Raw genomic sequence first — 14,215 nt, forward strand, 5'->3', positions numbered from 1 at the left:
GTCATATAAAGTAAACACAATTCTTTCCAGAGCTGAAGTATACACAGGAAATAAGAAAGACATGTATTCCATTTTTCAGATGCTCATGAGGAGAAAGGACAGAACAGATTTATTTCCTTTTTTTAAAAAAGATATCAATTTTGTGATTTTAATTTACAGAAATATTTTTATTTATTGAAATAGTCTATAAAATTACAATTAAAATGAAAGCTATGAATAATACCATTCTATCAGTATATTTATTATTTGGAAACTTCATCCAATTTTTCCTCTTTGTGAAAAACATTGAAAGTAATTTCTTCATTCAAATTATGTATTATCACCTTATGTAATTTCTATCAACTATACATTCCATGGAAAGATCACTAATATGTTTAACATTTATTGAATTCCATGTTAACATTCAGAAGATGGGGGAGATGGGTCTGGGTGGAGTAGAGGTTTGGGATGGAGGAATAGATAGGGTTTTTTGGTATTTTTTTGGCCAAATAGAAATGCAATTTATTTATTTATTTGTTTGTTTTGCTGAGGCAATTGGGGCTAAGTGACAGGGTCACACAGTCAGGAAGTGTTAAATGACTGAGGCCAAATTTGAACTCAGGTCCTCCTGACTTCAGGGCTGGTGCTCTATTCATTATACTAACTAGCTGCCCTGGAATTTATTTATTTAAAAAAAATTTTTTTAAACATGGTAAAGTATATGTAAATCCAATATAGACATACATATTTATACAATTCTCTTGCTGCACAAAAAGAATCAGGCTAGATAAAGTTTGATAGTTGTTTGCAAAAGAGTAATTTATGGAGGGCTTTCAAAGGTATCATAAGTTTGAAATATATCTAAGAACAGAGGAGTCCCACCAAAAATTGCCTGACATGATGAAGGCAATGGCTCACAAAGTTCATTCTATTGATAACAGGCAGAGATTAGAGATGGAGGACTGATTAGAAGGATTGTTTTTAATCCTGCTCTGAAGTGATAAGTGTTTAAACTAGGGAAGTTGCAGTGGTAATGAGCAGGGAGGGAGAGAGAGATAGGAAAGAGATTTCAAAGGTGAAATCTAGAGTGCTCAATCTCAAAAGGTGGAGAAGGATATAAAAATAGACCCAGTGTTTGGAGAGCAGAAGAATGATAGGTCTGTTTTTTGAAGAGTATTGTATCGTCAAATTCAAGTTAAAAGCCTAGATCACTTTTCACTGAACCCCACAATACTTTTGACCAGAATATTAAAAGGGAAGAAAGGAAAAAATAGAATTAAATCATTTATTAAATGCCTATTTTATGAGAAATACTATAGTACATGCATGTTACAAACATATATATATATATATACACACATACATATATATTTTAATCTTTACAACAATCCTCCTAAGTAGGAGCTAATTTTTATACCCATTTTAGAGATGAAGAAACTGGTACAGAGTTTAAGTGACTTGCCCAGGGTCACATAGTGTCTGAGGCTAGATTTGAATTCAAGTTTTCAGGACTCCAGACCACTGCTCTTTCTACTGCACCACCTAGCTATCTTGTGCTAAAGAATTATTTTGTTTACTCAATAATATACCGTAGAACAATGAGCTCTCTCAGCTTTTAATAAAACCATTTAAAAACTCTAACTTTTGATTTTATCTGGAAAAAAGAACTGTGATTTCTTCAGTACCATGGAGGAGTTGATTTGTAGGGTGGGGGAGAAAAAGAGAAGGAATTATTTTAAATAATACTTGGAAATTGTCTACTTAACAGGCCAATTCCAACAAAGGTTTTCTGGCATGTATATGCTATGGAGGATAGAATTTAGAGAACCTGGAGTAGAGTTTAGGAAACTCTCAGCAAAGAGGTTAGAATTAATTTCTATTTACTGAGTGATGAATTTCTCAAGCCAAAGAAATGATAGAAAGATGTTACCAATTATCATTTACAAGTCTCTCTAGGGAAGTACACCATGTCTTTCCTATCATTCTTCCCTAATTCTTCCTATCATTATCTCATATTTTTCTCCAAAAAAAGAAAGATGGGTTTTATATATATATAGTATAATTTACTATGCAAAGATTTTTTACACACACACATACACACACACACACACACACACACACACAGGATCAGAGAATTAGAGCTGGAAGGGATCTTAGATATTACCAAGATCAATTCTCTCATATTTCTAGATGAAGAAACTAAGCCCCAGGTATATTTGACATACTAGTTCTAATACTGTATTAATGTTAGCGATCACTTTCTGAACTACCTTCTTTCTCTGCTGCAGAACTTTTTAATGTTTTATTAAAGAGTTAGCAAATCTTAAGATCAATGCCATTAGGATGCCCAGTTCTACTCTTATGTGGCACACTGATCATTTTACATGAACAAAACTGGAATCTCTCCTTATATTTCTTGAAATGCCTGACATAGCTTTTGGTGCTTTTGTTCCCTTTCATTTGCTTAACACCGTTCCAGAGTCTGGAATTCCTCTTCCTAAATACTCAAGTGCACTTCTGTGAATGTCCCCTTTAAACAATTCCAAAAAGAGGCAGCCAGAAAATTTCCTTGCCAGGAATTTCACTTTTTTGCCTATATCACATTGAAATAGTAAGAAAAGAAAAAAGTACAGTTTATTAACTTCAGGTCCAGGACAGAATTTCAGTTGTTGGTAGGAATAGTCTTCTCCTCAATAACGCCACGGTAAAGTCAACAAAAGGAGGTAGAGAATAAATTTTAACCTGAGTGAGTAGATTCTCTTCTTTCCACAAATGATTATTATCAGCATAATCATTATTTATGACTTTAAGATTGGCAATGTACTTTACACAGCATTTATTTTTCATAACAATCATTTGAGATAAGTTTTATGAGTATTGCCATCTTCATGGTACAGTAGAAGAGACAGGTTATAGTGGTAAGAGCAGCCAACATGCAACCAGACGAATCTTGATTAAAATCCCAGTTCTACTACTACTGTCAGTGTGACTTCAGGCATGAACCTCTTTGGTTTTCAGTTTTTAATCCATAAAATGAGAGACTGGGTTTTTGTTGAAATTGAGTCATTTTCCAATCATGTCTGACTCCTTGTGACCCCCTTTGGGTTTTTTTTGGCAAAGTTATTAAAGTGGATTGCCATTTCTTTCTCCTGTTCATTTTACTGATGAGGAAACTTAGGCAGAGTTAAGTGACTTGCCCAGGGTCATACAGCTAGTAAGTGTCTAAGGCTGGATTTGAACTCAGGAAGAGTAACCTTCCCCGATTCTAGGTCCAGCGTGCTATGCACTATGGTGCCATCTTGCTATCCCTAAGCATTAGAGATACAAAGAAAGCAAACAGTCTTTGTCTTCAAAGAGCTCATATTCTAATGGAGAAAACATTATATGAATAACCATGTACATATAGTATAAGTGGCAGGTAATCCCAGAGGAAGGGTCTCTTGCAAAAAGTGTAGTTTGAGCTGAGTCTTGAGGAAATTCAGGAAGCCAGGACAGGGAAGGGAAAGGAGGACATTCCAGATTTGCCAGACAGTAAGACTATCTTAAAGAATGGATCACAGATAAGGAGTAGGAAGAAATTTTAGAGCATCTCTCATCTAATCCCTTTCTTATATATGTGAGAAAACTGACATCTTGGGAAAACTGAATGATAAACATGATGTGTTTGATAAACACAATGATGTGTTGGTGGACACAGAAGCAGAAAATGTCAGAAGCAGAATTTCAGTCTAGTCCTTTATGGCCAGTCTTTTTTCTTTCTTTCTTTTTTTTAAAACCTTTTCACTTGCTTTAAAAAAAAATATTTATTTCATTTTTAATTTATGGAATAAAACAAGTATTTCTATAACATATCATTACAAAAAGATGTTTGCACATGAAATTACAAATTTGTTATGTACAACTTGCTATTCCTTTATTTTTGGTGAGGCAATTAGGGTTAAGGGACTTACTTGCCCTGGGTCATACAGCTAGGAAGTGTTAAGTGTCTGAGGCCAAATTTGAACTCAGGTCCTCCTGACTTTAGGGCTGGTGCTCTACCCACTGCATGACCCAGCTGCCCTCATTTGCCACCTAGTTTCTTCCTATTCCTTTTAAAAAATAAAGTTATCATGTAAATTTCTTCCCTCCTTCTTTCTACAATATCATATATTATATACTCTCTTCGTATAATATTTTTGTCCCCTTCAAATTATTTTTTCCATTTGAATCACCAAGATGCCTAAGATTGGTGTGACCTTTTAAAAAATTGGGGTAGGGGATAAAAATTAGACATAATGGAACAAATGAAATATTTTAAAACTCTTCCATACCCTTTACTACAAGCTAGCAATGGATGATTTGCTACAGTTTACTAAATGAGCCTTTCTTTCATGCTTAAGCTGCAGTCTCTGTCACCTTGGCTTTAGGCCAAATTTATCCTTTATGAATAATTGTCTTCTCTACTCTGATAAGATAAAGACACAGGTCTCAGCTCACAAGACCTATCAGTTTTGTTTGTGCCTCTGGTCTTCCTGGTATACCTGATGTTTGGTTTTTTTTTTTTTTTTTTTATTCTTTTGATTCCCAGTAATAAATTAGTCCCTCAAACAGTTTCCTTTTATTCCCAAATGCCGTTCCTTTGCACAAACACACAGCACTCCCTCCCCCATAACTTCATTGCTTCAAGCCACAAGAATATCATAGTTTTAATGTCTGAGAGCCGCCCACTCTCAGTATCTGTCAAGCCTGATACAAAGGATCTGCCCTGATCAGGGGCTTTGAGCACTTGGACCATACTCGGATAATGGAAAGGAGTTTTGGACTAAACTTATATCCAGCCCCCACTAACTAGATGTATAACCTTGGGCATATTTTATATTTTCTAACTGTTTCTTCATCTATGTATGAGGTGATTAACCTATCTACTTCTAAAATCCTGTGAACAATGACCACCTCTCTAGAGAATGTGAATTTGAATGAACACTGATATTTTTTGTATTAAATATGATGCCTATGTTCTATTTCATATCATCCCTTTTTCTGTAATGCTAAGTAGATCCCAGATTATAAAAGTCTGTTCCCAGATTTAATAAAGCCTACCATGCATCCATGTCTGTTACCCAACAAGCTATAACATGCCAATTACTTGATATTCTAGAAATGCCTCAAACCAAAAATCAGCCACAATTTAATTGCCATGGAAGATAATCTTTTAAACATATGCTTTAAATTCCTTAAAGATTTTTCCCTGCAGGAACAGGAAAGTTTATATGAACTCGGGGACAGTTTATTTTCATTTCCAGAGAATAGAATGTTATCTAATAAATAATATAAGAACTGAGGTCTTAAAGGATTGTTTTCCCCAAAGTTTCTTCATCCTCAAGTATTACTTGTCGCCTATCAACTACAGATATATTGTTCCAATGAGTTTTTAGTTCTCTTTCTCTTCTTATTCAAACAGAGCACTTAATCTTATAATACTAACATTATAATTTTATGTTCTTCAAACATTCCACATGGTGAGGGATGTTGTATGCAATCCAAAAGGCACATCTAAGGATTTCTATTAAATGAAATTAGATGACACAAGCAGCATAAAAATTTGTTAATCTATGACTTTGAGGTCAGAGTCAAAATTACTTAGATATCAAAATGCACAAGCCAGGCAGCTTAATCTGACCTAGAGAAACATTAACACAAGTCTTTAAGTGACAGCTATGCCAGGTTCTATGCTTGTTTCTATACTTTGAATGTGAAAATTCAAAAATGACGTAGATTGTCCTCAAGGAGCTTATCAAGGGAGACATATGAGTATACACAAAATATGGGGCATCATCAAATTCTAAAACTTTGAGGATACCTTGTCCAAACAAAGTATGGTAATTTGGGAGAAGCAGCAGCTGGGGAAAGGTATCAGGAAGGGCTTTAGGTAGAAGGTGGTCTTCAAAAGAAACTAAAAATTCTAAGGAGGCAGAATTCTAGGCATGGGGGAAACAGGCTGTACAAAGCAACAGAAATGGGAGATGGAGTGAGAAACAGAAAGTTTGGTTGAAACAAACTTTAGTTTTAGAAAGTTTCTATGGTTGAAACATAGAGTGCATATTAGAGAATAGAAATGTATAAAATATGTAGAGAGATGTATGGAATAGAAGAATAGAAATGTATAGGTTGAAAGATAGTTTGGATCCAAGTTGTGAAAGGCTGACACTGCCAAGCCCAGGAGTTTGCAATGGCTTACAGGGGTAGAAAGAAATGAGATGGTTAGACTTATGCCTTAGAAAGCATCTGTGTAGAGGATGGATGGGAGATGGGAGAGACTTGAGGCAAAAAGTTATTAGCAGCAGTCCAGAAGACAGTTGACTAGTGTCTGAACAAAAATGGTCATAATGTGAATAGAGAGAAGGGGCATATATGTGGAGTGTGACAAGGATTGGCAACAGATTAGATATATTTGGTGAGTGTGAGTGAAGAGCCAAGGAGCACTCAAATTGTGAGACTTCATGAATGATGATGGAAACAAAAGCTCATAGCTAATGTGAGCTCCTATGAAACCATTTCACTTTTGTCTCAAGATCCCTAACAAGGAGCAAAGTATCTAGCACATAGTAAGGGGAAGAAATAGGAATAAGTTTCTTTCTTCCTTCCTTCTGTCTTCCCTTCCTTCTTTCTTCTTCCCTCTCTTCCTTTTTTCTCTTTTTTTCTTTCATCCTTCTTTCTTTTTTTCTTCTCTTCCTTTCCTTCTTCCATCTTCTTTCCTTCTTTCTTTTCTTTCTTTCTTTCTTTTTTTCTTTTCTTTCTTTTCTTCTCTTCTCTTTTCTTTCTTTCTTTCTTTCTTTCTTTTTTCTTCTTTCTTTCTTTCTTTCTTTCTTTCTTTCTTTTCTTTATTTCTTTTTCTTTCTTTCTTTCTTTCTTTCTTTCTTTCTTTCCTTCTTTCTTTCTTTCTTTCTTTCTTTCTTTCTTTCTTTCTTTATTTCTTTTTCTTTTCTTTCTTTCTTTCTTTCTTTCTTTCTTTCTTTCTATTTTCTTTCTTTCTTTTTTTCTTTCTTTCTATTTTCTTTCTTTCTTTCTTTCTTCTTTCTTTTCTTTCTTTCTTTCTTTCTTTCTTTCTTTCTTTTTTCTTTCTTTCTTTCTTTCTTTCTTTCTTTCTTTCTTTCTTTCTTTCTTTCCCCACCCTTTTCTAATGGAATCTACCTCAAAAGGTTGTTATGAGGATCAAATGAAATCATAATTGTAAAGCATTTAGCATAAAATTAATGCCTGGCAAATAGTTAATGCTAAATAAATGTCATTTATTATCATCATCATCCTTATTAATATTACATAGCACTTACTATGTGCCATATAGCACCTATTATGTGCTAGACATTGTGGTAAAGACTATACAAATATCTCATTTGATTCTTATAACAATCCTTCAAGATAAGAGCTATTATTATTCCCATTTTATTCATAGGGAATACACACATTTTATACATGGAGAAAGAGAAATTAAGTGGCTTTCCAGGTCACATAATTATCAAATATCTGAGGCTGGTTTTGAATTCAAGTTTTCCTGACTTTGCTGCTCCTAGGAGACTAATTGTTGTAATAGACTGATTATTATGGAAGCAGCACACTCTCAGAAAGAGTACTAAACTTAGCATCAGATGACCTGGATTTGGTTCTTGACTGTGCCTTTCATCAGCTATGTGACTTTGGTAAATTAAATTAAATTTTATGAGCTTTAATTTCCCCATCTGTAAAATGGAGTTAACCCACAGGGTTATGATGAGAACTGAATTAAATAATATATGTGAAATACTTTATAATCATAAGGCACATGTAATGTCAACTTTTTTTTTTCTCTGAGGCAATTGAGGGTAAGTGATTTGCCCAGTGTCACACAGCCAGGAAGTGTTAAGTGTCCGAGATCATATTTGAATTCAGGTCCTCCTGACTTCAGGACTGGTGCTCTATCCATTGCACCACCTAGCTGCTTCAGTAATGTCAATTCTTAATAGTGGTTGGAAAAATTTCTCTTTATACTGTTCTTAAATTTAAAAAACATAAAAAGTCATCAGTTTTGGTTTTTGAACGAGTAGGTATCAGAATGTATGTGATCAAGCTTCTCTAGGTGTTTCTGGCTTCCTCTTATGCTCATCCTGCTAAATGCAAACGGTGAGTATTGGCTAATAGGAAGTTAATAGAGCGAGAGTTGTTGTCTTTGAAGAATTTGCTCATTGCTTTCTTATTGAAAACAAGAAAAAAGTAATCAAATTAAAAGAAAAACTAGAAAACAGTGATCAAATTATGTCTGCTTTAATTTTTCTTCCTAGGAGATAATGGAGAGAAAGCCTGGCCAAAGTCTTTCCCTTCCTGTGGAGGAATGTTCCAGTCTCCCATAGATTTTCACAGTGACATCCTTCACTATGATTCTACCCTCTCACCATTAGTGTTAGAAGGTTACAATGTATCTTCCAATGAGGAGTTTTCTCTGACTAATAACGGACATTCAGGTAAGTTGGAAACCTGAGAAGTCTGTTTTCCCACTGTTTCTCTCCCATCCCCTGCCTGATAACATAGTAAGCTCCAATAACACAGGCCCCAGTGTAGCAAAGACTATCTACCACCTGTGTGGGTTCTCTAAGGGAGAGTGACTTCTCATTATGGGTACTTCCCCAAGCACAAGACTGGCCTCTCCTTTACCAACACACACACACACACACACACACACACACACACACACACACACACACACGGCTCTTTGGGAAGCTAGGTGGTGCAGTGGATAGGGTGCCCAGCCTGGAGTCAGGAAGTCTCATCTTTCTGAGTTCAAACCTGACCTCAGACACTACTTACTGGTTGTGTGACCCTGACAAGTCACTTAAGCCTGTTTGCCTCTGTTTCCTGATCTGTAAAATGAGCTTCAGAAGGAAATGGCAAACTGCTCCAGTATCTTTGCCAGGAAAACCCCTGATCGCGTCAGTCAGAAGTGACTGAAAGGACCACACACCACCACCACTAGCCCCAGAGCTATAGATACTCTGCCTTACAATTCACCCAGGATATTCAAAGTCTGAAAACTGAGTCATGGCAAAGACATCTCAGACCACAGCTTCAGAATCTAATCTCAAAGTATTGTCAGCAAAGTACCATGGTTTCTCACTGATTTAAAAGATAAGATTAAAAAAAAAAAACCCTATCATTGATCAATGAAGTGAGCAGAACCAGGAGACCATTGTACACAGTAACAGCAACATTGTGCAATGATCAACTATGATAGATTTAGCTTTTCTCAGCAGTGCAATAAATCTAAGACAATTCCAAGGGAGTCATGTTGGAAAATGCTGTCTATATCCAGACAAAGAACTATAGAGTCTGAATGTAGATCAAAGCTATTATTTTCATATTTTTTTCTTTCTTTCTTGTGTCTTTTCCCTTTTGTTCTGAAATCTTTTTTCACAAAGTAACTAATGTGAAAATATGCTAAACATGATTGTACATGCATAATCTATATCAGATTGTTGTCTTGGGGGGAAGGAGAAAGGAAGAAAAATTTGGAATTCAAAATCTTACAAAGATGACTGTTGAAAACTACATGTAATTGGAAAAATACTATTAAATGAAAAAAATAACTATCAATGTGTCATTGAGTAGTGGGTAAAATAAGTCAGTGTTTTGTATGTAAGTAGTGGTTGCCATCTATAGGTTATAGGTGGCAGTTCTACATGCATTCAATCCTTTATCCTGATTTTATATGAAGAGTTGAAAATGTAACAAATAGCTGGGAGTAACACAGATGGCTCCCAATTAACTTAGCACCCCCCTTTCCCCATGGTTGGACTATATGGTTTCTCGGGATCCTTTCTGATTGTAGATCTATAGTCCTATGAAACTCCAGGAATACATTAAAACTCACCTAATATAATTAGGATGTAGGAATCCTACACAGTGTGCCATGTTATCGATCTAATCCTAGGACCACAACTCTTTTTTAGTACACAGAGCTCAAATGATGTGCTGTCTTCCATCTATCTCCCTAGAAACTCAGTCATCAGTCTAAATAACAAAAGGATGCTGGAATTTGCTGTATCTAACTTCCATGTAATTGCCACCATCCCTCCCCATTCTTCTCTCTTTCCCTCCTCCCTCAAGTGCTCTTCCCAGATGTCTGTTATTTCTGTCTGCAATGCCCCAGAAGTATGACCATTCCACATCTCTATCAGCTTTGTTGTTATCAACAAATGGTTTTCAAAAGATGGATATGGGTCTCTTACTGCTTTCAGTTGAAATTTCACCAAGAATTATATCAAGAATTGCGGAATCTGTGGGGAAAATGCCTAGTGCAGAGCATTTATCTCCCCTGGTTATATTCGCAATAGCAGCAGTAACAAGAGATGAGTTTCTACATCTCAGCCACCCAGCTTAGATGACTTACTGATACCTGGTCCTGGCTCCTATTTACAACCTAAGGTACTTAGTGATAGTAAAGGTTAATTAACCAAATGCCTAATTGAGAGTATATTATTATATGCTAAACACATAGATTAATAAACCCTTCTGAATTCTCCTGTGAAGTACTTCACACATCAAATGCATTTTACAAGTAGAAAAATTCCCTGAGGGTTTACAGAGTTGGATGATCCTACCAGGGTAAGAAGAAACCAAGGACTGTGATTCTCAAATCTCTTTTATCTCTACTTATCTGGGTCTTAAGAGTTTTGTTATCTCATTGCTTTTAAACCCTTGTTCCCACATTGATACTACTGCATCCATTGCTTTTTTTCTCACAGTGAAATTAGAACTGCCTGCAAATATGTACATTAAAGGCCTGGGTCCCAACTACAGAGCAACAGAACTTCACCTCCACTGGGGCAATCAAAATAACCCCCATGGCTCTGAGCACACAGTTGAGGGAAAGCATTTTGCAGCTGAGGTAAGTAGAGTGGGAGGGAAGATTGAGGCCAGCTTTCAGGTTGTCCCTAATGTTGGCCTGAAACTGTTTCTGGCCCCTATGGGCCCACGTTTAGGTGACTAATGGTTGTGTTTTTTGGAGGCATACAGTTCAAGTGTTAATGTTATTTACCTCTATACCACCTGGCTATGTGAATGATAAGGGAAGATCTTGAGCAGCAATCTAGCTATAGTTTATGGGCAGGAAGTATATGAAAATTTATTTTATTTCTTCCCCACCCCTTCCCACTTAAGGTGAAATGCCCTAATGAACGTAATGGGAGCCTGTCCTGATGCCTTCATGTGACTAATTAAAAATCAGATTAGGATAAAGGAGGATTACATCATCATACAAATAAAGTATTAGTTTTTCTTCATTTTAATTACTTTGAATTATATTTATAAATTCAGCAAATTTTTTACTCAGGGTGACTGCTTCACAGAGATTTGTGATTTGCCCATTTCCCAGCCAGACAATAGAGACATACTACAGTCTTTTAAAGGGCCCAGGTAGGGGAGGATTACTTCAGAGAATATGAAGACAGGTTGTCAATATTTTATTATCTCCTTCTCAAAGATGAGGGTGCAGAGGCACAGAAATTAAACAGCTAGGCCAAGAGTATCACATCTAGTAATTGTCAGATTCAGGTTTTCGACTCCCAAGCTAAGTCAGTCAATTAGCATTTATCAAATACCCACTAAGTGCATGGCACTGTGCTGAGCACTGGAGATACAAAGGAAGGCAAAAATCAGTCCTTGCCCTCAAGGAGCTTGCAGTCTAATGGGATACTTATCGTCTCTGCAAACTCAGAAGCCCCGAGTTCAAATCTCACCTTTGCCACTTACTACTTGTTTGGCCTTGAACAAGTTCCTCTGAGCCTCAGAAAAGGTTTATATAAAATAAAGGGCTTAGAAAAGATGACCTCTAAGGTCCTTCCAGCTCAAAGTCTATAATGAGCCATTGAAAATGGCCATGTACTCCTTCTAATATCATCACATTAGGTACTAATAGTCTCCATAACCTCTGCATTCCACACTTCTGTAGCATCATGACAATTAGCTTCCCTTGCCAGGAACGGTCCATTATTATTATTATGCCCGGCCTGTCCAGGAGTGTGCCATCAGCCCTGCTATGTATTGGAGCTTTAGTGATACAGAATCGGGGCACGGGGGCATGGGCTGGAGTGAGCCCCATATTCTCTAATCTTTACTTTATCCCAGCAGACTCTTAGGAGATAATAATGAATGGTATCTGAATATCAAAGCGAAAAGCACAAAAACTGCCTTAAACTCTGGGAGAGGAATGATGTTTTCTGCTTAAAGATCTGCTGAGAGGTAGCTTAGAGTTAGAATACATCACCCAGTGTTATGCTGCACTGTGTAACCCTGGTGTGCAAATCCACAATGTCAACAGAGAATGGGAGGAGGGGCAGAGCATTATTCCCTTAGTGACAACTGGGTAATTGTTGGCTTTTTACTCCACTTTTTAGTTCCTACAAGCCAGAACACAGGGGAGCAGTTGTGAATGTTTATAGTGCAATACAACGGATAAATAGCACAGATCAAGAAATGGATTCTACAGTGAATAATTACATGTCAATTCTCTACTGTTCATAACCACTAAATGGTTTCATGTCTCAGGCTAATTATAGGTCTACTTACAAGTAAGGTGGGGTATAATTCTGGACCTGATATATGATGGTACTATTAGAAGCTCACACATTTTCATGCCCCTTTCTGAACCTCATACACTGCAATTATTTCTGGCTAATTGTTGAGTGGAGACTTCCCTTCCTCAGGGGGATATACAGAAGCGAGGACACAGGTGGGAATCAGGATTTAGGTGGTTGTAGATCATTCTAGTTGCTTTTCTTTCTGCTATGAAGGCTCAGGTTATTATATCTATGTATGTATATGCATATATGTATATGTGTGTATATATAGATATATACTTCTATGTGTGTGTGTGTGTGAAGAAAAAAATCTGATAAAAGGAAACATTGTGTTGTATTAGGAACATTAATGTCTTTGAGGTCAGGAGACCTAAGTTCAAATATTGCACAGGACACTTGCAAGCCAAGTGCCAAGTGATCCTGTGTAAGTTATTTTCTCTATGTCCAAATTTCTTTATATGTAAAATGAAGGTAATGACTCTTATGCTGCTTTCCCTTACAAAGTTATGATAAGATAAAAAAAAATTTAAGTAAAAAATTTAATTGGGATAGACTGAGATATTATAACAGCTAAAGGTAACAAATATATAACTAATAGTAAAGAGATTTGATTCTTAATTAGCTTTCTGGATAGAAAACAAGAATCAAATACATTTAATTTGAATTAAACTAAATGTCAAGTTGTCTTTAATGACCAGAATTATCTTTTTTAAAGTACCTTTAAAAAGCCTCAACAATTGGATAAAATATGGCTAGAGGGCCTTAAGTGTCCTAGTAAATCTGACATCATAAGGAACAGAAACAGTTAAGTTAAACTCTATCTCATCTCTTTGCTTCTCAATTGTTATTTTAAGAAAGGTCATATTGATGATATGGGGTTAAAGAGTATATTTTATTCCTGAGATGATTTAGAAAACTACCTTGGTCCAGAAATTAGGTAGTTATTTGTGTGATCAAAAAATGACACATAAATCACCAATTTAGAATTGCAAGGTTTTGTTATATATTAACCTGAAAGACAGATTTATATCCAAAAAGGAACCTGTAGACTGTTTAGCCATTTAGCAAGCCCAATTCAAGATCTTATTTTTCAGGCAGCATATTATTAGGAAGATACCATAGACATTGGAAGATGGTTAAATGAGGTCAATTTTATATATATATATATGGAACATTTTATGGAAGTACCTCTCTTAATTATTAGATATAATCTGCATCGAACAGTGTCAAATGTGCTTCAATCCCAGTGCTTTTCCTCCAAGATTATCTTCCATTTACCCTTTGTGTATATGTGCATGTGTGTACACAAACATGTGTGTATATATATATATACATATATATATAGTATAAATATAATTATTTGTGTATTGTCTATCCCATTAGAGCTTCTTGAAGACAAAAACTGTTTTTGCCTTTCTTTGTATTTCTAGCATCTAGTACCGTACCTGGCACAGAGTAGTGTCTTAAACAATGTTTGTTGAGCTGACTAACCTTACAGAACTCTACAAATGTGAGCTATTCTTTATGGCAATTTCTTAAAAAGAAAACCTAATCTTCATGACTAAATTCAAATGAAGATTATTTCTGAAGGTTAAAAACTCTTGATGCTTGTAACAGATTCTCACATAAACTCCAGATCTTATTTAAATACC

The 14,215-nt window shown here is 35.8% G+C and overlaps 1 protein-coding gene across 4 annotated transcripts in view; it reads left to right on the plus strand.

Annotated features, from left to right (window-relative positions):
* CA12 (carbonic anhydrase 12) overlaps positions 1 to 14,215 on the plus strand; it is a 69,168-nt gene that overhangs the window by 32,395 nt on the left and 22,558 nt on the right. For all 4 annotated transcript variants that reach the window (XM_051980901.1, XM_051980903.1, XM_051980900.1 and 1 more), the window contains exons 3-4: positions 8,274 to 8,453; positions 10,731 to 10,873. In XM_051980901.1, coding sequence (XP_051836861.1) covers positions 8,274 to 8,453; positions 10,731 to 10,873 — 323 coding nt within the window. The remainder of the gene's footprint in view (positions 1 to 8,273; positions 8,454 to 10,730; positions 10,874 to 14,215) is intronic.

This window comes from Antechinus flavipes, chromosome 2 (assembly GCF_016432865.1).
Source record: "Antechinus flavipes isolate AdamAnt ecotype Samford, QLD, Australia chromosome 2, AdamAnt_v2, whole genome shotgun sequence".
In the NCBI taxonomy this organism is placed as follows: Eukaryota; Metazoa; Chordata; class Mammalia; order Dasyuromorphia; family Dasyuridae; genus Antechinus; species Antechinus flavipes.